Consider the following 25,056-nt stretch of genomic DNA (forward strand, 5'->3'; position numbering starts at 1 on the left):
GATTCAATTGTACTGTTGTTAGAACCCCCCCAAGTCTCTACTGTCCGTCTGGTTGGAACCAGGGATTCCAGACTCCAGAACAGCAACGACTTTGTCCATCAAAGTCTCAGTAGGATGAGCACTTCGGGCTGATTCAAAGAAAAGGAGTGTAAGCGAATCATGCCGGGGGGGGGAGAACTCAAGGGTAAGGGAGAATGAGAGAGGTGGGCTACCGGACAGGTCGGAGGAACTGGCCAAAAAAAAGCGGAACGCTAGTTATTTCTCTCAAAGCGGCTACCTTTTTACATTAATTGCTTTGATCCTTTGGTACTTTTCCATATATTATACTATCAAGCATTTTATATTCCAATATCTTCCTATAATGTTCTTATACAGTTGTTGTTCATATGTATGTTCTGGTTGATCGACACGCGACCCAAGAATTCCCAAGGTTCAGGGGGAGATCATTTTGTCAGCCCTGGGGGACTCCAGGCCTGGGCTCTATATGTTGTTATTCATTATATTCTCGACTCTCTCTCTCTCTCTCTCTCTGCCTTTGTCTCCCTTCCCTCATATTGTACAATAATTTACATTTCCTTCTATTGTCACCTGTCCCACTTTTCAGGGTTCGTTTGAGCTTGAAGCAGGAATTGGTCTAGACTTCTCCAGTTCCTGGATCTTATCGTCAAGAAGAGCAATCTCAGCGTCAATGCTAAGCAGCTTTTCACTCAACATCTCCCTGTATTCCTGATCAGAGAGTGTGCGGAGTGGGACCCATTTAGATTCAGCCATTCGCTGCATCAGAGGTTTTGATGTCTTGTGTGCATTTTCCATTTGCCACGCGTCCACTCGGTTGAAGACGCTCTGGCCGCAGTAGCCGAGTAATGAGAAAATGATAGTCCCCGGAACCAGCCGGCCTCCTATATGATTTGGTTAGACACGATGCCACAGGGTGTGCTTTCGGTGCGGGATATGGTACCCATCAACCTCGTTACACTTCCACCGGCAATGCCACCGCATAAAGCACTCGCGTACGTGCGCTCCTTCGGCGAGGCTTTATCTTGGTAATGATGTTTAATGATGTTACTCCGCAGCCCTGTCCCAAGATAAAGGTTAGACATCAGCGATATAAGCTTAGGGTGTCTCCACATACACCAAAAGGCTGAGCCGCATGCAAACCAGTGGATGCCACATGACAATGAATGAATCATGGGATTGGGGGATCTGATGACGCCAGCGGCTCCTCCATAGATCAGGCCAGCAGTTCCTAGTTGAAAAATTAGCACTTCATCTTCAGGGAGCCGTGGTGTCTGTATCCAAGCAATCTTGTGAAGAACAGATACTTACCACTAAGGGCTCCGACTTTGGCAGCAGACAGGAGGGTGTGGGACTGGAAGTCCTGCGCATCTTTAGTTTGATCTCCCATATTTATTCAAACTGAGAGATACATGGGTTCAGAGGTCGTGGACCGGTAAATTACAATCATTGAAGCACTCATCGAAGCAGCAATCCAAGTCGGAAAGAGTACGGTCACGTGTCAAGTCGATGTGCCTGGATTATGTAATTTCCTCCTCCGGCTTCCAAGGTTTCAGGGCTGGACAAATTAGGGCATGAAGAGTAAGCTTCAAATTGGTATCAAAATGATTTGCATACATTTTATAATTATTCTTCTTATATACTGACTGACTGGCTAATACATGTTGGAGAGAAATGGCGGATGAACAGGGTGAAGATCTCACGGATATATCCCCACATTGCACATGTTCAGCAGATGATCCCCTGCAAGACAGCCCCACGATCTTTATTTCCCCCTCAAACTGTTGCGATTGATCCCTACTGGGTCAAAAGTCATCCCTGCACTTTAACAAAAGGTGCGATCTCCAGGGACCGCCTATTACTACACCTATCACTATGTCAAAAGGCTTAATTCTTGCTGTCAATGCTTAGATCCCTATTCAAACCAGCTTCGCGGTGTTATCGCATCTTGTTATACAAAAGATTTAGGATTCAGGCCGACAAAGCATACACATGACGTCCACTACTAGTCGTACAATCTTCAGGTATACCATATTCCCGGGTGCCTTCTTAACAGTCTAAGCATCCATGGACCATAGTAGCCTTTGCTCAGTGCTTTTCTTAAGTTATTGATACTAAGACATTAGTACCACCAATAGTTATGCATGACCTGCTATGACTAGATTAACATGCCATTCGCTTATGGACCAACACTTAGCAACCTAGACTAGAATATCAAAAGTAGGTAATCCCTATGATTTGCATATCGGCATGTGGGAAAAAAAGAGAGAGAGAAAAGAAAAAGGCCTATGCGCAGAAAAAGGCCGACACCAATACCTATGTTGCATTTTCATACCAGAGGCTACGATGAAGTATACCAAAGAGAACTAAGAGCCGGTGCGGAATGATTTACAAAAGTCGGACTTGTGATACCGCTGATTATCCAGGTTAATTGAGCCACTGTAGACCGACTCCTTCTGGAATGGCCGAATGTTAGCCGACCAGGTTGGAACGGGGATGAAGTTGTGTCCTCCATGCTGCTTTCGGGATATGTTCATTCTATGATATATTTTTAGCCGAGTATGAAGAAGACTACTATTGTACACAGATAAAGGGACAAACTCCGTGAACATCCCCAATTTCCCCCTCCATTCGAATCAACAAGAGTATTAGCCTATTACTTCCACATCATTCAATTCTAGATGGAATATCAATAGATTGGAAGGTGGTCGCAGTTCAGGTATAGACCGATCTCGCGGCTCTGATTGGGCTAGCGTCATCACTAAAATTTTAGTAACCCGTCCACTTCCATGCCGCAGCCGACTTCCCCTCTACCAACTTTTCCACTGTGGGTTTGCAGATATTGAACACCCCAACTACTTCACTCAAATTTTTATTCTTGGCCTTCCCACCAGGTGTCTCTGACCTTTTGACTTTTCCTTTTTTCCAACCCTACTCTCCGAGAAGCGCGCACAAATCCCGGCGCGTTTCCCCCAACTTCAAACCGCAATCATGGGTTCGTTCCAGACCCTCAATTTTCCCCAGGGCATCGACCCGCGAAGATATTCATGGGCGATTCGCTGACATGTTGGAATATCAGCTCCCAAAAATAAAGCCCAGAAGATGTCTATGAGCACCTTCTTGGCCGATGAAAGTGAGTGACCCGAAAAAAGAATTGGATGATTGAAGGTGATTACTGACGACTATAGGCCTTGGCTCTTGGGCTGATGAGATGGAGGATATGCCCCTTCCTTGTAAGTCGCAGATTCCCCACCCCCACTATGGAAATTACGAAATTGTACTAACCCCAAAAAATTATAGCCAGTATGTGGTTTGCCCTATACCTAGCATGCTTATCATTGATCGAAACGCCTGCTTACACTATGAACAGCCCAGCCTTTGACTTCCACCTTCAACCGTCGCCCCGCGGGTGATATGGGATACGGCTCCGGCTCTGGCGGCTTTGGTATGATGCCTCCCGCGCCAGATATACAGAACATGTTCTGACAGATTGAATGATTAGAGCGCGAGCGTGGTGGATATGCCGTTCGGGAGCCTCTTGATCTCCCCACCCAGCCCCCCTACACTTGCCACGTTGGCAACCTTTCCTTCGAAGCAACCGACGCCGATATCTCTGAGTTCTTCTCTGGATGTGGCGTGACGAACGTCCGTCTCGTGGAAGACAAGTTGACAAAGGCTCCCAAGGGTTTCGGATATGTCGAGTTCGAGACCGTCGAGGGCCTGAAGAAGGCTCTGGATCTCTCCGGCTCCTCTTTCCAGGGACGTTCCATTCGTACCAGTGTTGCGGAGCCTCGTAAGTACCGAATGTTGGCGTATTGCAAGGATCTCGACTGACAAGGTTATTTAGCCAAGGAATCTCGCCTGGAGGGCAAGGATCTTGACTGGTCCCGACGTGGACCCCTCCCCGAACTTCCCCAGCGCCGTGTTCCTGACCGCTCCAGCTTCGGACGTGGCATGGATGCCGGCTCCGATGCGGGCAGCGACCGCGGTGGCCGCCGCAGCAACTTTGAATCCGACGGAAAGCCCCGTGATTTCAACAACTGGGAGCGCAAGGGACCCCTTTCGCCCTCTGCCGGCCCGCCCCGCGAGGGTGGCCGAGAGCACAGCCACGACGGACCTGGCTCCAGCTTCCGGAGAAGCGAGGCCGCATGGGGTGAGGGACGTTCCCAGGACGAGGGCTCGCGCCCTCCCCGCCCCGAGCACGTTCGCCCCGAGCCTACACCTACTGCTGCCGATATGGACAACCAGTGGCGCGCCAGAATGCGCCCTGACGAAACTCCCAAAGAGCCCACCCCCGCCTCCCCCTCTGCTACACCTGCCGCTCCCGCTGCCCCTGCTACCCGCCCCAAGTTGAACCTGACGAAGCGCACTGTCTCCGAGAACCCCACCCCCCACCTCAGCCAGCAGCGACTCCAAGGCTAGCCCCTTCGGTGCCGCTCGCCCCATTGACACCGCTACCCGCGAGCGTCAGGTCGAGGAGAGACGCCAGCTTGCTATCCGCCAAAAGCAGGAAGCTGCCGAGAAGGCTAAGGCCGAGAAAGCCGAGAAGTTTGCCGAGAAGCAAAGGCAGGCTAAGGAGGCAGCCCCCGCTGTTGACCACAATGGCAAGGATGTCCTTGAGACCCCCAAGGGTGGTGGCAACTTTGAGATCCTCCAGCGGGCCAGTGAGGATGGCGAATTGACCGCTGAAAACGAGACCGAGGAGACCGCCCCTGCTGCTCCTGTCGAAGCCAAGAAGGCGTCTGCTAACGGCTGGAGAGCCCCGGCCCCTGAGGCTGGTGCTGGCGGTGACGAGGAGGGATGGAGCACGGTCAGTGTGAACAAGCGCAACAACCGCCGTGGACAGACTGGTCGTGGATTCGCATAAACGTATCGATACCCCGAAGCAACGGCCGTTTTTGCCCTGAGCCTTGGATTTACCGGTATGCAGGTGGGTTAATTCTGGACGAGGTTCATTCCAGTCTTGGTGCGCTGCTCGGTCGAGTCACCTTGAGCGGTACACCCGGATAGGTCTGTCACTCATAATTACCACCAGCTTCCGCCATTTCTCAGTGCCGGACGCAGGTTGCTTTTTCTGATTGAGCTTTATTCTCCTTTCCACTTCCCTTCCTTTTTTTTGTCCTTTGGGTTGATGATCTCTTTCCCTTTTTCGGGGGCTAGATTTTTCGATATACATCTAGTCCTCGCTTCGATGATCTGGCAGTCCGAAAAGTTTCATTTTATGTCTTGTTTCGCTATCTAGCTATTATTCCCATGCGTGACTCAAAGTGATCTGCTCATGACCATTACAGCCGATGCGAAATGAATACTACATGTTCCATTTTATTCCTTTCCCTCGTCTCTTCACTTTTTTTTCCCTTGTTGTCTCAGTTTTCTCCTCTCTTCCGTTCGATTGACCACGGGTGGTCCTGTTTCTTTCTCGTCTCTGTCTACCGTCGGGGACCTACATTGGAGAGGTGGAGTCTTTGACACTCTTCTTTCTCCGTTCTCGGCCATGTGAACAAGACGACTGTGCGAGAATAGTCATTACGAGCACCCCTCTCATGAGTACAATGTTGACGAATTCCTGTTCTTTGCTCTTCTTTCTGCGACTGCTTCTAATTCAATTCTTTGGGATCTTTGCATGGCAGAGTTGTCTCGACGGTCCTTGCTACATTTCTGTGTACTAACCTTTGAATTGAATTTCCGCTTAGCATAGAATGAAATGCAGTCTTCACTGACAGTGGGTTTCGAATTCGCTAGGGTATTATGTAGATACTGAGAGGTTATAAATATGTATGTTGTTCCAACCTTGGAAGGTTAGCATATCTCCAACGTAAATACTTCCATGGCCCGTCTTTACGTTGTATATCTCTTGACGGGCCGACCTTCGAGACACCTAGTGTATCAGAATGTCGATCAGTTACCTTGAAGGAATGGGGAGGTTGGACCTTGAATATACAACATAACTATAGTGATGTTTATAGCTATAGCTACCTAGGTATGTATGGAGTACAAACATGTCTAATCTTAGTAGTAATAGTCTCTTAACTAGATCCAAGACATGAGAAGATCGGATTTCGAGGCTATTGATTCAAGCAAGGGTATATAAATAGGACCCACTAGTCTCAAACGGTCCGAACGTGGCAGATTAAGGCGATGAGCGTGTGAGGTGTGCGATGGGAGTTTAGAATATACAACAGTTGTAATGTGTAGACTGCAATTAAATGTTTTGAATGTGTTTTGAACATATATAGATCTTTGTTTACATCCATTTTCATATCCTATGAGATCATCCAGGAACCACCTGGGCAAGGATACAATTGGCCAAGAAATCGAAGTGGCCGGTATGGAATTAATTGAAGCCCCTTCAAAGGGCCAGGGATTATGATTTTCAGCCTTTTAATTTTCTTTTCTTCTTGTTCCTTTTTCTTTTTTCCTGTTAGTACTTAGGTACTTCTTATACCCCGTCAGGCCCCGTCAAATCACCGTTGCAATCTTAGTACGCCTAGTTTAAAAAACAAATTAAATGACAATCCCGGGGTAAGCCCCATGTTGTCATGTCGACTACCACAACATCCCTCACTACCACACTTGTCGCACCGGCCATGAAGGGTGCTATATCAGAAAAACAATGTCCTATGTGTTGGGGCGAAGGATTTCCTAATGGCTCTGGTGCCCAAGATAGAATCCAGGAGCTGGAGGGGCAGGTGCATGCGTTGACACGCGCGCTTCAGCTACAGGTAAGCCTTTGGACTATCTCTGCAGACTACATACACAAGCGTAGTATGAATGTGATCGCATCTACAGAGAGTATAGAGCGGTGTTCTTTTTTTGTTCCCTTCCCTTCCCTTTCTTACCCAACCCTTAAAAACAAGAACACTCCCCCCGCTAACCCGATCGCAAACAGCCTCCAAACTCAGCCAGTACGAAGAAGAAATCCGACATCTACGCTCCTCCCAACCCCAAGGATCCTACCACACCCCACGAAGCAGCTCCTCACTGGGCAGACCTCCTTCCCAAACCGAGCATTCGTCACCGCAACGCCCAACATCCTCAGAATCCCAACCCCAACCACAAACATACCAGAGCCGTCTCACAAACCTAGCCTCCCTCCTCCCATACCGACGCGGCAGCACAACCCCCGCAAGCGCGCCATCCACATCCAGCGGCGCCCCCCCTCCCGACTACCCCGACTACCTTGACAACACCCCTTCCACATATGTCGCCTGCGAACAGTGAACACAACACCGAACTGCAGGATGCGCTTACGCGCGAACAGAGGCTGCGCGAGGCTGCTGAATCGCAGCTTTCACAAGCGAGCACTGAGCTAGAGGAGTTGACCGTGCAGCTTTTCAGTCAGGCGAATGAGATGGTTGCGGAGGAGCGGAAGGCACGCGCGAAGCTTGAGGAGAGGGTAGCCGTGCTGGAGAGGAGGGATGTTGAGAAGCGCACTCGGTTGGAGAGACTGGAGAAGGCTATGGCGCGTGTGGAGCGTTTGAGGGCTTTGGTTAATCATCAATGAGGGTTTCCAACCTTGGAAGGTTTCACTTGGACATCCTTGGAACGTTGGAAGGCTTTTGGCTGACATGGGTTTCATTTGTTACGACTGATACGATTGGATTATTTGATGACGGACATGATTTGGGCGTTCTATTCGGATTTGCTTGGATTCCCTTTGCAATTGGAGTGTACAGTTCAGGACATTTTGTAACTGGTTATGGAGATTGTTTTTGCCGACAGATTGAGGAATTGGATTGTGACCCGATCCATCACGGAGTCTCCGTGTTGGTAGAGATACCTGAAGTAATACACCTGGGAATGCACGTCATCTATAATATACTACATAAGACTAGTCCCAAAGTATACCACCGACAAAAGCAAATAAGATACGGAGTATCCGACCCTAAATTAACATAATAGGAAATGCAGCCGACCAGCAAATGAGGTGCCTCGATGTTGCCTCCCCGCTTAAAGTGGCTTTGGGGACATTCACTTACTCCACTGCTAGACTTCCTTTAATAGCACCAAAGTACAGGGAAAGTAATATCATTGTATATTTCATCTCGAATATATCACCCTCTACATTAATCATGTCTATCGGTGTGGCTATCATCGGCAGTGGTACCTTCTTCTCCTATACACTTTATGCTGCATGCATTGGCTGACATTCAACAGGTCTCTTCGCGAAAGAGCAGCACCTAGTATGACGGACTCTAATGACACCCTCTTCTATGTAACTGGACTAATTTAATCACGCAGCCTGCCGTTCAAGCTGCCTCCAACTTCCAACTCAAGGCCATCTATTCTCGCTCCTTGAAGTCAGCCAAGGACCTCGCCAGCGGCACGGCAGAAGTCGATCTCTACTCTGAAGACTCAGGCTCTGGCAAGTCCTATACCGATCTACTGGCTCGTTCAGATATCGGCGCTGTGATCATTGCGTACGGGATCACCCCCCTTTTCTCTAGGTTCCACTAGATGGGCGAAAAACTAACTCTCAACTCCAACAGCCTTCCTATTCTGGTTCAGCCGGAGTTCATCAAGAAAGCACTGCTCGCTGGCAAGCACGTCTTGTCCGAGAAGCCCATCGCTAAGGATGTCGCCACTGCCCAGGAACTTTTGAAATGGTACAAGAGTAATATCGATACCAGCAAGGTCTTCTGGGCCGTCGCCGAGAACTTCCGTTATATGACGAAGTTCCTCTTCGCGGCCGAGCAAGTCCAGAAGCTAGGCAAGGTCCAGAACTTCCGGGTGAACGTTCACAGCCTGATGGATAAGGGAAACAAGTACTTCCGTACGTTCAATCCCGGCTGAGGCTCTACACAGTGGATCCTACGGAGACTGACTATATTTCTAGACACCGCCTGGCGCAAGACTCCTGAGTACCAAGGCGGATTCCTTTTGGACGGCGGTGTGCACATGACTGCTGCGCTACGCCTGATTCTAGGCCCCGCGGAGCATCTTAGCATTCTGTCGGCGCAGTCACAGCTGCAGCAATCATTCCTGCCACCGGTGGATACGGTAGATGCCGTCGCGAAGACCGAATCTGGTGCTACGGGCGTTATCTCCTTGTCGTGGGGGTCCCCATTTAGTGATCAGATCTTCGAGTTTGCTTGCGAGAAAGGTGTTGTCACCTTGAACTTTGATGATGTGACAGTTAACGGCGAGAAGCACCATGTTGAGTTTGATGGCAAGGGTGTCGTGCCCGAGGTGGCGGAGTTTGCAAACTCAATTGTGAGTGGAAAACCTGACAGCAGACAGTCTCCCGAGGAGGCATTGGCGGATCTGGAGATCTTGGAGCAGATGTTGCGGAGTGGCGAGAAAGATGGCGAGAAGGTTCAGTTGCATTTGCAGTGATATGGATCATACATGGAAATAATTGCAAAAGAAAATGGCACATAAATGATCAAGATGTATTGGAATAATATGAATGCGCAGCGTAAGATCAGAGAACCATCACTATGTACTCCGTACAGTTGTATAGAACATCTCCAGATATTACCCAAAGAGGAATAGTAGGGCTAGGGCTAGACCAGCCCTAGGCTGACATAAGTGGCCTGGTTTCGCTTAGTTCGCCCAAAGCGCACTAGTGTGGGTCTCCCACTCTGCTGCGGGAGAACCTGAGAGAGAAGTTTTCGAGATTGAACTCCGACCCGACAACTCTCGAACGCCCGGCGAGACCCAGCAATACCGACAAGGTCAGTCAACAAAAATGCGCATTCTATTCGATTCAGTCACTAATTTTGATTACAGATGGCCGCCGCTAAGCAGCACATCCCTATCGTGAAGAAGCGTATGTTCCCGGTCACCTGTTCCATTCCTTTTCGTGCCCGTGCTTTGGATACTCTCGCCCTTCGATCGATCAAGTGAACAAACAAGCTCAGCAAAATGCACCAACCGAAACGACAACCATTGGAGGATTGATGCGGGAAAAAAAACCAACACTAGTCTTGAATCGAAGGGCCGTGGAGGCTGAAAAGGATATGGGCTTTCCACATTCACGATCGGAGGACTGACATCGACCGCAATTAGGCACGCACCGCTTCAACCGTCACCAGTCTGACCGGTTCATGCGCGTTGGCGCCTCGTGGCGCAAGCCCAAGGGTATTGACAACTGCGTTCGTCGCCGTTTCAAGGGCCAGATGGCCATGCCCTCCATCGGTTACGGTTCCAACAAGAAGACCCGCCACATGATGCCCTCCGGCCACAAGGCTTTCCTCGTCCAGAACACCAAGGACGTTGAGCTCCTCCTCATGCACAACCGCACCTTCGCTGCTGAGTACGTTCCGCCACCTCTCGGAGCGATCTTGATCGTTCTCCATATGGATTCGCGTATTTCCTTTACTAACAAGTTTACAGGATCGGCCACGCCGTTTCCTCCCGCAAGCGTGTCGAGATTATCGAGAAGGCCAAGGCTCTCGGTGTTAAGGTCACTAACCCCAAGGGCCGTGTCACCACCGAGGCATAAATGGAATAAACCCAGTTTGTTTCCTTTTAATTGGGATAGGTGCACGAGGTCGGGGTTTTTGTATGGCGATACTATCTCTCTGGCGATAACGAAATTTAAGGATTGTGCATGGCATGTCCGGCTCGGGCCTTGTCATAGTGCCGGGCGCTGTGAAGCGAGAGAATTGTTCTCTGAAATGACAACAAAAATTGCAAAAATCCCTTTTGGTCCAAGACATTTCAATTAGGCGGATTTTCAATCTGGCCTTGTATATGTAGTGTGTATGTATCCCTGTACATACAATGTAGTCCGATATCCACATAACCCTATAAACTAGTTGAACTTATACTACAACACTACAACACTACAACATATTAACATATTAATATATTGAATGTGAAACCCCTTTACATACACGTTGTAGTCGATCACTTATCACACGTTTCAGATCATCGGACCCACCTGTGGTGACGTACGCAACACGGGCAAAACCCTGAAGCTCCGAGACCACATAGCACGGCATAGGAGCACAGGATCGGGGTGGGACTAGGTCAGGACAGCGTATGGAGCATCCATTATCCAAAATGTCTCACATCTGCTCAATCCTGGGGAATAACAGTACCACAATAAGCTCTGGTTTCGATGTAACCTATGTACATAGGCAGCCTTGAACTCGCATCAGCCCCCACGCGCCCATCACTTAAGAACTTGAGACCCTCCTGAAGATCCTCTCAAACCTTGTGATTTATATTTGGGTCTCCATCTGGACATGGAGACCGATGGATCCTTCCACATCCATTGAAACCCCTTTCCTCAATCCTCTTCCTCTCTACCTCCAGAGTCCCAGGAAAACCCCTCCCCAAAATGCACTCTGTGCCGCCCCGATATGGTCGCTGGGTACTCATTCTGGGGCCAGTAATCCTGGTCCTCTTGATACTGCAATTCACCAACGCCGACTTCGGCTCAAAGACCACGCAGGACGTGCTCGAACCCGCCACGGGGGTAACAATTGATAATACACACAACGAAACCGAAATAACCGACCATGTACCATCATCCTGTCCCACAGACACAGGAATGGACTCTGTACTGGTGGTGATGAAAACCGGCATCACAGAAGCGCAAGACAAAGTCCCCGTGCACCTAAGAACGACCCTCCGCTGCGTGCCGCACAAGATAATCGTCTCAGACTTCGAAGAAGACATAGCCGGTACACGCACGCACGACGTCTTCCTCAACGTCTCCGAAACCCTCAAACAAACAAACCAAGACTTCGCTCTGTACAACCGCGCCCGCACAGGCGGCCGCACAGCCCTAACCTCACAAGACCACACGAAAGTCGCCAACGGCCCGTCCGGCATGATGGACAACCCAGGCTGGAAACTGGATAAGTGGAAGTTCCTGCCTATGATCCATACGGCGCGGCGCGAGAAGCCAGATGCCAAGTGGTTCGTCTTCCTCGAAGCAGACACGTATCCGATCTGGCCGAATCTGCTCGGGTGGCTGGCGCATTTCAATCACGAGGAGAGGCTGTATCTGGGGAATCAGATGCAGATCGGGTCGACTTTGTTTGCGCATGGTGGGTCGGGCTTTGTGCTTTCGAATGCGGCTATTCATTCCGTCGCGGATTATCACACGTCGCATATTGACGAGTGGGATGATATCACGAATCGGGAATGGGCGGGGGATTGTGTGCTTGGGATGGCGCTTGCTGCTGCTGGTATTGGGCTTACTTGGTCTTGGCCGCATGTAACTACTCAGTCGGTTTGGGAGCAGGATATGTTGCATGAGGCTTTTTCGAAGACGCCTTGGTGTTTTGCGCCATTCACTTTCCACCATATGACGCCCGCGGATGTGGATCGGTTGTGGGAATTCGAACAGCAGTGGTTTGCGGATGTGAGTTTTCTTTTTCCTTTACCTTTTTAGCCCTTTTCGGTATCAATTGGGATATCAGGATATCCAATCTCCACCTCCCTGGAATATATGGATATATCACTAACAGACCCCAGTCAAACACGAATGTCCTCATATACAGTGACATCTTCCGCAACCTCATCCGTCCAACTCTCGCAGATCATCTGGACAACTGGGACAACTTCGCGAGCGCAGGCGACGATAAAGAAGATTACAAGGGTCCCAAGACGCCGACTTCTCTCGCTGCCTGCGCAGACTACTGCGCCGCAGATCCAGAGTGCATCCAGTACCGCCTGACAGCCGATTCGCGCTGCACCACGTCCAATGCGGTCTTGCGCGGGAAGCCCTCACCAGGCACGCAGTCAGGCACGATGCTGTGGCGGGTTGATGCTGCGGTGGAGCGGATGAAGCAGTGTCACAAGGTGACATGGGTGACCGGCTAGATTTTGGTCCGAGGTCTGTTTTATCGTTGGGATACATTACTAGGCGTTTAGCGTTGAGCGTTATGTTTTGGTCTGGTTCGGTTTTGTATTGTGCAAGATAGCGGCATTTATAGCGTTGGCTGAGAAGCGAAATTGGTAAAGAATTATACATTAAACTGGCTGTTATAGGGAAGAGTAATTCTGACAAGAGTCAGCAAGTGAGTACCTAGGTATCTTTAGAGGAAGGTGCCTCCGAACTCTTTTCATTCGGGGTTAGCATGGGATTCTTCTTTGTTTGTGGCATTTGGGTGAGATCTCGACTACAAAGAACCAAAGTGCTGGATTGATATATATGGGATGGAATGGCTAGCCATTTCTAATCATATCTACAGGATCTCCAGCAAAGTGTCAAGCCAAAAATTCAAAAGATGGCGATTTGGACTACAACTCGGGTCGATATAACACATACACGGGCTCAGGTTTGCAAGTGTGTTATACGAATAAATTTAGATAGCACATATCTCTATACGTCTTCTAAAAGCAGCAAATCTATATGATAGGAATGAACACCAAGACCAAGACGCTGTGCTCGTACACTTATGATGGTAAGTCGGCAGAGTGGTATCATGAGACAAAGACTTTCCAAGAAATATGATATAGATAGAAGGTATTTTCAAGAAAGGAACCCCTAAAGAACAACATCATTAGCTCGTAGCAGCTGCCTCTGTGGCTTCACGGGGAGGCTCGTTCCTCCTGGCAGCCTCGGAGATATTGACGAGACCAACGCCTTCCAGCAGCACAGAGCCAGTGTTTGCATCTGCAGCATGGTCATCGTCACCCAAGCCAGGGGGAATAGTCCCGTGGCCAACGATGATTTCCTCGCCTTCAGCGGCAGGAACCCAGTTCGGACACTCGCGGGGACCCTCCATACCCGCAGGAGGCAATCCCCAGCGAGGCATGGGGCTGCGGTAAGCCCAATCACCGTCTCGATCGGCATACGCAACAGCATGCAAGAAGATACCGAGTTCATGGGGACCCGGGTCCGAGTACAGTTCTGTTCCGCAGACTTCACAGAGATCGCCGGACAGACGCTCGCCCTTGCGCTTCTCGTAGTCCTCAGCTGCGGCCATCTGCTCGCGGTGCATGATCTCATTGACAAGCACCGGGTCGGTGTTCGGCGGGACATTCGGCGCCGCAGTCAGGTGTGTACGGTACGAGACCGTGTCGGGGATCTCGGTCTTACCCATGAGAGACAACCGCGCAACGATCTCTTCGTCGCGATCTGCGCTCGCCTCGGCCTTGCCGAGCTCAGGCCCGAACACACGGCGGTTGGAGTAGATAGGGTCGTTGCTGATCGGATGGCCCAAGAACTGAAGGTGGACGCGAATTTGGTGGGTGCGGCCCGTCAGCGGGAGACAGTGCACGATACTATAGCCCTCGGTCTCGTTGGCGAATGACGCGGGCGGGGTAGCGGGACGCTCGTCGTCGCTAGATGACTCGGTCTCCTTTGCTGACTCGGGAGGGTAGTAAGCCAGGCGACGGAACTTGGTGGTTGCTTCTTTGCCGGTGGCGCGCACACGGTTGAGACCCAGTTTCGGGCTAACCTGCATGATCGGCTGGTCGCAGACAACAACACCGTCTGGGAACTTGCCCTTCACGCGCGCGACATATTCTTTCTGTACGGACCGGGCCTTGAGCGCGGCAGCCATTTTATCAGCGCCCTTGGCGTGCTTCCCAATGAACATGATTCCAGATGTCAATCGGTCAAGTCGGTTGCATGGGCGAGGTAACCATTCGGAGCCGCGCTCGGAGCGCAGAATTTGGATGACCGTGTTGAAGTTGTATCGTCCCGCGGCATGCACTGGTACACCAGCAGGCTTATCAATGACCATGAGGTCATCATCTTCGTAAATGATTCCCACAGGAAGGCTTGTAACGGGCGGTTCGTGGCGGTGGAGAGTGTGTGAGATGACCTGGCCGTTTTTAAGTGTCGTTTCGGGGCGGGCTGTCACGCCGTTAACCTGTACAAGGCCATCCTCCAGGGCTTTCCTCTGGTAATTGTCAGTTTGCAGTTCTACATCTGGAGGCCCATGCCCACATATTCACGTACATAGTATTCTGGCTTCCGATCGCGAAACTCGGAAGTGAAGATCTCGACCAGCTGGCGACCCCGCCATCGCTCCTTGCAATTGGTGTTGTAGGTGAAATGGTAGGGCGTGACACGACGGAAACCGCCGTCCAAATAGTAAGGCGCAGGCCATGGATCGCATGGGGTCACCAGTACATCGGGGGTCTTCTCAACTGGCTTGGAGGGGGATACATGGTCGACGTTCGTGAGGGCCATAGTGGGCAGCTTGAGCTTGCCTTGCCGTAGCAAGTAGGCTGTGAGACGAGGTGAGGGAGCCAGATGGACGACGAAGGTGACGAAGGTGACGAATGGAGACTCGAGGAGACCTGGAGAAACTTGGAGAATTGATAAAAAAAAATAAAGAAAAGGTAAGATAACAGCCCCACATCGAACAAATCAGTACATTCCAGGCACGGAGGACTATTTTCCAATGCTCTCTCCACAAATTAAAATTGAAAGAGCCAATCGCAATAACGAGGACAAAACTGCCCCACAAATCAAATTCGGAAAACCAATCACAATAATGTGATTATTATAATAATAATAAGGGTAAAAAAGATATGCAACCTGTGGGACTCGAACCCACGCCACTTTCGTGACCAGAATGCTCACTGTAATCAGTGAAAGAGGTAATTTCTCTTGAGTCTGGCGCCTATTGATTTTGTTAGTTTAGTTCAGTTGAATTAAGGTGAATTACTCATACCTTAACCGCTCGGCCAAAGTTGCGAATCAACGAAATATACCACGGTATATTGAATTACAAGTTATACTTTCAATATCCCGCAAAATTATATCACGAGTACTAGACTATATCATAAGTTCCTACAATGCCAGCCCTATTGCCATCCCTATCTGACCCATTCATTCTACATACCCGTGGACGAGTAATAATAGTTGAATATCTCGGTGTCTGAGGCATCACATGTCAGATAGAAACCCATATTTAGCTCTGCTTCCTCTCTCTCCCCTTCAATACGTTGTTTTCTCTATTGATTTCACTCCGTATTGTATCTCCATGACAATGCGATAAAGTACCTCCACTTATCCACGATAACAACTCCTAACTCTTGTATATGCCCACTCGCCCAAGACAGATCGGAGCCAATACTAGGATTTAGAGACTGTGCTAATGCCATCCGCCGATCTACGGAGGAAGCCGAAGCTACAGCCTAGCAGCTATAAGTCTAGTCTTTAGTTTTGACGCTTCTGCAACTAATCCGGTACTATCATGAACTAACTATAGTTACAAAGTGAGCGGTAATGAATAGATAAGCTTTTTGCTATTTAGCTATGATTTGGTTAGGTATTGTGGTAGTGTCTAGACCTTTTTTTTTTTCCGGGAACTCGGAGTCGTCCTAAAGATCTTTCAAATTAATGATACCTTGTATAGGCTATAATGTTTTACGTTTAAGGCACTATTAAAGGACTAATAGTATTTAGCACTACTAGTAGCCCTCTCGAAACTGATTAGTGATATATTATAGCTCGACGCTCCTAGCAGAACCACCTACGAGGAATTGGCAGTATCACTACCGAATACCGAAAGTAGATTGCGATATGTGACGTACGCCCAGCCCACTTCCTCCTAAATCGCAAGGTCTAATCATATACATATAGGTCATAGACCCCCCAGGGACTTAGCCTATTGACCCTAAGGGCCCTCTTCTGATATAGGATTTCCACCTGATCGATTTGCTAGCTAGACCAGCTCATTCTCGAGGGCGATCTTTTGATCATGCATAGCCTCGGTTTGTTTCAGTTAGTTTCTGAGAGTGACGTTACTTTCACGGTAAACGTTGAGCTTATTGATAGTCTTGGGGTCCATTGTATAATGAGGGACAATCACGGTTAAGGGGTTGCTTCGGGAGCTTATACAATCCATCCACTTGATCGATAGTCTTGCTAAAAATGTCTCTTGTCTCTGAGGTGAAGTGAAGATAAGATGTACTCATGAGAACAGTGTGAAGGCGCGAAGTCGCACAGTCAGTTATGCGAGAGGAGACAAGACAGGGCGTTGACGAGTTTGATAAGACAAGCCAGCTTTCGGTAGTTGTGGACATCGTGAATAATTAGTTTTTCCTCCTACCTAGGTAGCTAGATGTAGCTTAGTCATATGTTGGCCCTGTCTAGCCCTAGAGGTAGTGACTCTTTTCCTGGTTGCATGATAAAATTGGATTGCTTATGAAGTCTATATATGGCTTAAAGCAAGCATCTAGGGAATGGTATATAGTTTTGCATGACGCCTTGCTACCAATTGGTTCCAAAAGACTCATACTAATCACTCTGTTTTTGTTAAATGTATTGATAAATGCACTATCCCGACTTTTGTTATTGTCCATGTGGATGATATTCTTACTTTATCACCTTCCAATAGGGTGATCAATTTCGAGAAGCAGCTTGCTAAACATCTCACTCTCACGAACAAAGGCCTTGCTAGAGAGTATCTCGCTATTGAAATCACACACTAGGAAAGCCCTATTGCTCTCTCATAGAGGAAGTTTATCAACACTCTTCTTTATCAATACGGTATACAGAACTGCAACCTAGTTTCGACTCCGTTCAATAAGGAATAACCCTTACTTTCATATACAGGGACTGTATCACCCGCAGCATACAAGCTCTATCAAGAGCAAGTAGGAAAAGCCATCTAGCTTATGGTTGGGACTCGACCTGACATCTCCTACGCTACTATCCAGCTTGCAAATTATGCTAGTAACCGGGGTCCGTAGCATAAGCAGGCCATCAAGCGCCTATTTTGCTATCTAATATGTACGGTTGATCTTAGTATCTGGTATCACCGTGATCCTGATCAACCTGTTCGTGATCTTGATCTCCAATCAGCTCGTGACACTACTTTATGATTGTCTATCCCTGGTTTTTTCCGATGTAGATCATGTTGGTCCGCACTCGACAAGTGGAAGTTCCACATCTGGCTTCTTCGTCTTTCACTTTGCTAGATGTCTTATCTCCTAGGCCTCCAAAAAACAAGCCTGTGTTGCACTGTCATCTACGGAATCCGAGTATATTGCACAAGCTCTCGCTATACAATAAGTGAAGTGGCTTATCTTTCTCCTTACAGAGCTTCGTACGCATCCATGGATGAACATGGCTTGCTAAATATGCCTGTCACCATTCACGCCGACAAAATCGGTGCCATTGCTCTTGCGAAAAAATCCAGAACATCATGCACGTACGAAACACATTGCTGTCCACATCTTTACATAATATATAACTACATATACATTGCTACCTAGGTAAGGAAATAAGCGGCCCTTAACGGGCGCGGGTTCAAGTTCATTTCTTGCACTCGTGAAAGTTGTCGAACTGCAACAAAAAAAAAAAAAAAAAAGACAAAGACAATGACAATGACAATATGTATAGAACAATAATATGGTCGAGAACAATGATTAAAAGAAAATATACAAGAGGAAAATGGTACAGAAGTAATGATACAATATAAGGATAAAAGGTATAAAAAAAAAAAGAAACATAAAAAAAAAAACAAAACAAAACAAAACAAAAACAAACAAAAACAGAACGTCGTCTCGTCATCGATTTTTCTATCTGGTATATCAGTATTAGTGCCTTAATGGTGTGATGAAAGGGAAGTGGACCAGCCATACTAACTTCTTCATGCCCGGCGGTGCTCCTGCTCGTACTGCGGCACAGGGCCGCGACGGGCGCAGGCATCGTTCTGTGCCGCGCCCTCGTTGGGCACGGCCCGAGCCTCATCTACGAGCATGGGCTCGTCTTCATCGGCATCCGGGAGGGGGTCCCCGGCGGCGGGGGCCTCGCGTTGGCCAGGGTCAGCTTCGGCCCCGTGGAAAGCGCCGCGACCGGCCCCACGGCCACGGAAAGCACCACCGCGGAAAGCACCACCACGGAAATTACCGCCGTGGGCCAGGGCACCCCCTCCCCTAGCCGCCTCGGGGCCAAACTCTTCCTATTATTATGTTAACGACTATCCTAGTGTACCATCAAGGTATAGTAGGGGATAGTATCTTACAGCGAGTCTTGCATTGGCCCGGGCGCGCACCATATCGACCGCGAACTCGTTCTCGAGTTCGCGGCGGCGGGCCTCAACGACAGCCTTTTTTTTTTTTTGTTAGTGCCAGATTCTATCTTGCTCAGGTATATGGTATAGCTCACGGCTTGTTCACGGGCGGCTTGCGCCTGGCGGCGCCGTTTCTTTAGTGCCCGATTGCGGGCATTGTTGGGCCCAATCTCCCCGGGTCCCAATGGGGGGGCGATCCCCCCGGCGCAGCTTGCGCAGCTTGCGCCTCGCGGCGCCGTTTCTTCATGGCCCTGTTGCGGGCATTATTCGGACCGATTTCTCCAGGTCCCAATGGGGGGGCGATCCCCCGGCGCAGCTTGCGCAAACTGACAGATGACTGGGGGAGGAAGAAGGAAAGAGAGGAAGACAGAGAGAGGAGACAAATATATAGACATGACTAGCCTGAACAAACAGGCAGCCAGCCAGGTCACATGACCCAAGCTCCAGCAAATTCACGCAAAAATGCCAGCTCAGGCTATGACATTTCCATAGTAGATGAGTTACAAGTAAGAAGAATATACTGAGGACTTGGACGTGAAGGTGCCATTTCTATATAGGAAGGTGCTTCCCGCCATAGGCGGAGTTGGGTATAAATGGCAAAATACCATAGCCCTCATCTTTTGGTGGTATACTGTCTTTTCCTATTCAGTTCGATATTGTAGGAATGTTGACTAGTTATTTATGATACTATTTTTGATCTCAATACATGCTATACAGACCTTCTTTATCTATATATTCAACAAACTGACTTTATGTTCAGTTCATCTTCAACGCCCTTCATCAATTAGAGCTGATTCTCCACTGATCGCTTCTGTTCTTTAACGACTTTAACGTTCTTCGAGACTTTTCGAAGGTAACGTAGCTCCGTTATTTAGTCACGGTTTACTAACTCTAATTCCCGATTATCTTTAACGCCCTTTATTAATTAGAGCTAATTCTCTATTAATCGCTTCTATTCTTTAATAACTTTAACGTTCTTCGAGACTTTTCGAAGGTAATATAGCTCCGTTATTTAGTTATAGTTTACTAACTCTAATCCCCGATTATCTTTAACGCCCTTTATTAATTAGAGCTAATTCTCTATTAATCGCTTCTATTCTTTAATAACTTTAACGTTCTTCGAGACTTTTCGAAGGTAACGTAGCTCTATTATTTAGTTATAGTTTACTAACTCTAATCCCCGATTATCTTTAACGCCCTTTATTAATTAGAGCTAATTCTCTATTAATCGCTTCTATTCTTTAATAACTTTAACGTTCTTCGAGACTTTTCGAAGGTAATATAGCTCCGTTATTTGGTCACGGTTTGCTGACTCCAATTCCCGAATATGATTGACCTACTCGGAAAGTTCTCTCTTCAATACAGCCAAGGCCTTAGCATCGCTTCCTTCGGCCCTAAGTCGAATATTCTCCGCTTCGAGCTCAGCGAATTCTTCCGTCAGAAATATCATCTCTTCCTTTCTTCCCTTTCTCTCTCTCTGGCTATGCTAGATCAAATAGCAAACTAGAAAGCCTCAGTCTGCCAAAAGACATCCCATGTATGCAACAGAGTCAAAACCAATAACGTTGGACCGATGAAGCTCGAAAAGTTCGGCGGGCATACCGGACCTCCAATTCGATATCGCGGCAATCGAAGCGACATTGGCTCGATCGAAACTCTCTACTAAATTCCCCATAACCCCTCTGGTAGTCACGCCGTTGATTGGCTGAACTTCACAAAGTCTGTCTTGGCAGATGAGGCTAGTCCCGAAGGGCACTAGAGCACAAGAGGCACCACTAGGGCAGCCGTGCTATCCACTCGCTAGCGGAGCCTCATTTGTCAAACTGGGGTATGGCCTCCATTAGGCTATACACATTAACCGTGGTTTTTGTGTTGGGCGAGTGGAATAATGCCGTATTTTATTCCAACAGTTATGAGCCCGGTACGCAATTCGGTGCCTGAGATACTGGTCGTTGGTTCGGATTTTAAGCGCACATTTATTCCAAGTTCCCTTACCCTTGAACGGTCCTGTAGTTCGCAGCCGAGGAAGAACAGGGGGGCAAAATCCGGACATTGCCCCTGGGACGAAAAGTGCCCGCCCGGAGCGTTAGAGACAAACTAAAAAAGGACGAGTGACGCATTGTGAACCCAGATTACGTCAGTAAGAAATATGCGGGCACAAAAACTGATGGAGGTGCAATCTGGATGGAAATGGAATGAATGGAGAAAACACTGTGTCTGGATTGACGATCTTGCACGAGGAGAGGAGGAAGAGAGAAGGAAAGGAGAGAGAGCTATCATACATGGAGGTTCTATCACATGGTGATGCCTCAGGCATCCAACAGATATCTTCCTCAATACCAACAGCAGGGGCAACATCCACATACTCCTTCTCACATCCCTGGTCCTTATCAAACCGGGCCACTGAACGCCGGTGCTCCTGTTGGGTCGATGTCCTAGTTCACCAACCCCAGAGCACCTATCCAGCCTCACTCAACCCACCAATCATCTCCTATCGTTCCGTCGCAACTTCATTATCAACAAGCACAGAATGGACCCGGAGCTGTTCGCCAATAGGTGAACGGTGTATCCAGGGGAAAGGGCCTTCAACACATGAACAAGAATAAATCAAAGAGCTGATGGAAGTGGTACAAATGCCTCAAGATAGCTAGAGGGAACAATGAAGGTGAAAAAACAGTAGTGTAGGAAGGAAGAATCGAGAGAGTAATAAAGGACAGAATGAGAACATATATATACCTAACAACATGGGTTTTCAACGCATGTAATCGCATTTTCATTACCGGATGTAGAGGGAGAAAAGGGGTTATGAGCTTGTGTTAGCTTCACCGAAAGGCTACTAGTCAACAGCACCGCGAAGAGGTCCAAGCTCGTTGCTATTGGGGTCGGCTCTGTTGAGAGCCATGACCTTTCAAAATGCCCAATTCGTTTAATCCTTCTTCTCTTGGGCCTTAGCACATAGTTCTTGCTTTTTTTCGGCGAGAACTGGATCATAGATCGCCCACCAATCCTGCAAGATAACGCTTTCAGGCCGAAGGTCAGAGAAAACGGGCGTAAGTTGAGAGAGTTGTCCCTCGGAACAAAATGAGCATGTGCCGCACAGAAGAAGACCGCGCGCTGTAACCGTCCCACGTAACAAGAGCTCTGGTTTTGCAGTCCAGTATTGTTTGACCTCAGTTTTGCATCGGCTGCAGTGGTGCACGGCTCTACCACTAAGGATGTCGAACTGGATTTGAAGCTTGGTCCGCGAACTGACTTTTTTATTGAAAGAGTCATCAGCAGCCTTGTTTACGTCGTCGGCCTTGTCCGCATTGTTGGACTCCTTGGCCTTCTTGGCGTTGTCTTTCATGTAAATCCCGCATGGAAGACAAAGACCTTTCACAAGGCGGGGAACAGTTCGTCCCGTGAGAGTTCTGTTCCCTGGACGGGCACCACAGTAAGGGTTTCGACAAACAGCCTCCTGAGCTTTATATTTGGACTCGTAGCGGCTCGATTTCCAACACTGCTTGCAATAAAATTGACTAGGATCTGAGTGACTCATCACGAACCTAGTATGCCTGGAAGCGCCAGGGGCTTCGACTTTGTTGCAGCCTTTGCAGAAGATGTCGCGCTTGTGCTCCCGCTCATTTTCGATCCACCGTTGGTAGTATCTTTTAGCACGGTGGAGCTTGGCAAATGTTTCGTCTGGCAGCTTGCCATAATCTCTCCGGTAGAAGTAGCAACTGGAACAAAGATAAGATCCAAGTGGGTCCCCGGGATCTAGCAACATACGAGGAGCTCGGGAAACGAACTCCCCGTCCGCTAAGGGATATGGTTCTTTTGGCTCATTTATAGGAACTGTAATAGCATCGCATTGCGGGTTGCCGCATTGAGACCTGAGCTTACAGCCCTTATTGACAAAGCCTTGGGTCAACGACCAAGCCGCATTTAAGCCAACAATTAGGCCTTCAAAGTGTGGACGATACTGAGTCGCGCCTTGGAGTGTCCCGTAAAGCTTCCACGTGCTTTGCTTGACAAAGTCGGACTCGTATGTCGGTCTCCGAAGGGTTCCAAATAGGAACATAAAGATTGCTTCTAGTAGGTTCAGATAGCCTCGTTCAATAGAAGAATTGAACGCTGCAAGCACACGGAACTCTACTTTAGCGCCCTTTTTCAGTCTCCGATAAAGGTGAGAGCCTTTATGCCTTTCCCATGTGTATGGTTGTTGATGACCATGGACACGAACCCTGATACAGATACTCGACGCTACATATAGGGCAAGTGTAATCGTACTATCATCATGCTCAGCTTCGACAACAAAGCCGAGGTAAATGCCAGGCCGTTTCTCGAAGCCTGCCTTTGGAAGGTGACGGAGATCGTCTACCGAAAAGGTTTCTTTCTCGAAGAGAGCTTGCACCTCTATGGAGATTGCAGAGGCAAAGAGACCCGCAAGAAAGTCGACATTGACGCGACTAAGCAAGGTCTAGAACCCAAGAGTTACAGGCCTATCTTGTAGCTCTATAAAGCTAGTCTCACCAGCCCATTTCTGAAGGAATAAGAGGATCTCTCGGATCGTCTTAAAGAGTTTACCGTTGAGGCCCGGTGTCTCTGTTGCGGCTGACTGAATATTGGTTTGATCGGGAGAATCACCAACAGAGCAGTCCTCTCCTTCGGGTCCAGGAACGACTTCTTTATCACCGATAGCCACATGGGCATCGGGCTTACGGATGACTTTGTTATCGCTGATGAGTTCGTCATCATTGTCGACCATAAGGGAGGTATCATCCCTCTTGTCAACATCGGACTCCCAGTCCGATTCCCAACCATCGTTGCAGCTTTTGGAGCCCTTGTCGCTCTTGAGGAACGGGGTCTCCACACTTTGGCCACTCGAGGTAGGAACTGGGGCTTTCGTGAAGAAGCCCTGGAAACCGTCTAGGACGGGTTGTTTCTTCTCGCCTGCCCTTTGAGAGGCTTTGGCATTGGATTGTTCTTTGTGGTCTGCCTTTTCACGGGCTTTGACCTTGGATTGTTTCTTTTGGTTTGCCTTTTGAGGGGCTTTAACCATTGCCTCTTCCATTTGGTTTGCCTTTTGAGGGGCTCTAACCATTGTCTCTAGCCGCCACGTCTGACGTGGTGTGGCTGTCTGTTCGACATTGTTGAGGTCAACATTGTTGGTTTTGGCAAAAGATAGAGAGGTCTGTCGGTTTTGGGCGTTCTTGTTGACAGCCAATGGCTTCACCCGTTTATTCGAAACTGGGTTCCGATCTCTGGCTAAGACTTCATCGACAGATCTCGTTGTATCAAACTGGTCACTCTGAGACAGGGGTCTCTTCTGGTGACTAGCGTCCTCGGTGGGGAGGAGGGAGGGCTCGAACGGGTCTACCTTATCACGACCAGCGCCAGTAAGGTCTCGACGAACCCCGACACAGGTAGAATTTCAGGATTGCAGCGAAGATCTGCTGACAATCTTGCGTAGATATTGGTATTGCATTTTTCGCAGACTCGATCAAAACGTGTAGGAATGGAGGCCCGAGTGAATGGAATGTGGACACCTGACAGATGACTGGGGAGAAAGAGAAGGAGAGAGAGAGGAAGAAGACAGAGAGAGAGATAGAGACAAATATATAGGCATTACTAGCCTGAACAAATAGGCAGCCAACCAGGTCACACGACCTAGGCTCTAACACCCCCCTCTTAGGCTAGACATCCTCCGACAAACACTCTCCTCGCCCCCCTATAACAAAAAGAAAAAATCACTATTTCTAGTATCAAATTTATCACCAATTTCAAATCTATCACTTCTTTCTATCCTTTCTATCTCTCTCCACTAGCGCTGTAGTATAGCACCAGACATCGGGGATTGGCTCCCATTCATCAAAAACGAATTCTTCTAGCAGATAGAAGCATACCTTTGTAGGGTGACCTTCGATACCGTAGTGGCTGCACTTGCCCTTAAAATACTAAGACTGCTAATAACGCTGACGTTTAGCCTAGTCGTCAATGTTAGCTCCTTTCGGGGGTGCTCTACGAAGCTGCCTGATCTGTAGTCACCATATGGGTTTCTATCTGACATGTGATGCCTCAGACACCGAGATATTCAACTATTATTACTCGTCCACGG

General features: G+C 48.6%; 9 protein-coding genes across 9 annotated transcripts; 5 read left to right on the forward strand and 4 right to left on the reverse strand.

Moving 5' to 3' along the window:
- Positions 1-600: 600 nt before the first annotated feature.
- Positions 601-1,405, reverse strand: N7489_000479 (uncharacterized protein; the record flags this gene model as incomplete). The annotated part of the gene is made up of 4 exons (XM_056706234.1): positions 601-899; positions 959-1,075; positions 1,133-1,246; positions 1,327-1,405. 4 exons carry the CDS (start codon positions 1,403-1,405, stop codon positions 601-603), a joined length of 609 nt encoding a protein of 202 aa, XP_056570536.1.
- Positions 1,406-3,006: 1,601 nt separating this feature from the next.
- N7489_000480 (translation initiation factor 4B) lies at positions 3,007-4,882 on the forward strand (the record flags this gene model as incomplete). The annotated part of the gene is made up of 7 exons (XM_056706235.1): positions 3,007-3,010; positions 3,095-3,148; positions 3,204-3,248; positions 3,386-3,460; positions 3,518-3,808; positions 3,863-4,364; positions 4,423-4,882. The coding sequence occupies 7 exons, from the start codon at positions 3,007-3,009 to the stop codon at positions 4,880-4,882; spliced, it is 1,431 nt and encodes a 476-aa protein (XP_056570537.1).
- Positions 4,883-6,554: 1,672 nt separating this feature from the next.
- On the forward strand, positions 6,555-7,102 carry N7489_000481 (uncharacterized protein; the record flags this gene model as incomplete). The annotated part of the gene is made up of 2 exons (XM_056706236.1): positions 6,555-6,737; positions 6,905-7,102. 2 exons carry the CDS (start codon positions 6,555-6,557, stop codon positions 7,100-7,102), a joined length of 381 nt encoding a protein of 126 aa, XP_056570538.1.
- A 114-nt stretch (positions 7,103-7,216) lies between these two features.
- N7489_000482 (uncharacterized protein) lies at positions 7,217-7,519 on the forward strand (the record flags this gene model as incomplete). The annotated part of the gene is made up of 1 exon (XM_056706237.1): positions 7,217-7,519. The coding sequence occupies one exon, from the start codon at positions 7,217-7,219 to the stop codon at positions 7,517-7,519; it is 303 nt and encodes a 100-aa protein (XP_056570539.1).
- A 568-nt stretch (positions 7,520-8,087) lies between these two features.
- N7489_000483 (uncharacterized protein) lies at positions 8,088-10,678 on the forward strand (the record flags this gene model as incomplete). The annotated part of the gene is made up of 9 exons (XM_056706238.1): positions 8,088-8,118; positions 8,173-8,198; positions 8,257-8,435; positions 8,505-8,788; positions 8,852-9,330; positions 9,585-9,692; positions 9,748-9,787; positions 10,027-10,273; positions 10,354-10,678. The coding sequence occupies 9 exons, from the start codon at positions 8,088-8,090 to the stop codon at positions 10,460-10,462; spliced, it is 1,503 nt and encodes a 500-aa protein (XP_056570540.1). The 3' UTR covers positions 10,463-10,678.
- A 627-nt stretch (positions 10,679-11,305) lies between these two features.
- On the forward strand, positions 11,306-12,798 carry N7489_000484 (uncharacterized protein; the record flags this gene model as incomplete). The annotated part of the gene is made up of 2 exons (XM_056706239.1): positions 11,306-12,337; positions 12,451-12,798. The coding sequence occupies 2 exons, from the start codon at positions 11,306-11,308 to the stop codon at positions 12,796-12,798; spliced, it is 1,380 nt and encodes a 459-aa protein (XP_056570541.1).
- Positions 12,799-13,481: 683 nt separating this feature from the next.
- On the reverse strand, positions 13,482-15,557 carry N7489_000485 (pseudouridine synthase family protein; the record flags this gene model as incomplete). The annotated part of the gene is made up of 3 exons (XM_056706240.1): positions 13,482-14,828; positions 14,888-15,231; positions 15,518-15,557. Coding segments are annotated over 3 exons (1,731 nt in total), but the record flags the coding sequence as incomplete, so codon positions are not given.
- A 2,979-nt stretch (positions 15,558-18,536) lies between these two features.
- N7489_000486 (uncharacterized protein) lies at positions 18,537-19,576 on the reverse strand (the record flags this gene model as incomplete). Its single annotated transcript, XM_056706241.1, has 4 exons — positions 18,537-18,848; positions 18,912-18,995; positions 19,055-19,210; positions 19,565-19,576. The coding sequence occupies 4 exons, from the start codon at positions 19,574-19,576 to the stop codon at positions 18,537-18,539; spliced, it is 564 nt and encodes a 187-aa protein (XP_056570543.1).
- A 2,309-nt stretch (positions 19,577-21,885) lies between these two features.
- On the reverse strand, positions 21,886-24,426 carry N7489_000487 (uncharacterized protein; the record flags this gene model as incomplete). The annotated part of the gene is made up of 3 exons (XM_056706242.1): positions 21,886-23,354; positions 23,472-24,318; positions 24,400-24,426. 3 exons carry the CDS (start codon positions 24,424-24,426, stop codon positions 21,886-21,888), a joined length of 2,343 nt encoding a protein of 780 aa, XP_056570544.1.
- Positions 24,427-25,056: the final 630 nt, after the last annotated feature.

This window comes from Penicillium chrysogenum, assembly GCF_028827035.1.
Source record: "Penicillium chrysogenum strain IBT 35668 chromosome Unknown utg000001l_segment0_segment0, whole genome shotgun sequence".
Lineage (NCBI taxonomy): Eukaryota > Fungi > Ascomycota > Eurotiomycetes > Eurotiales > Aspergillaceae > Penicillium > Penicillium chrysogenum.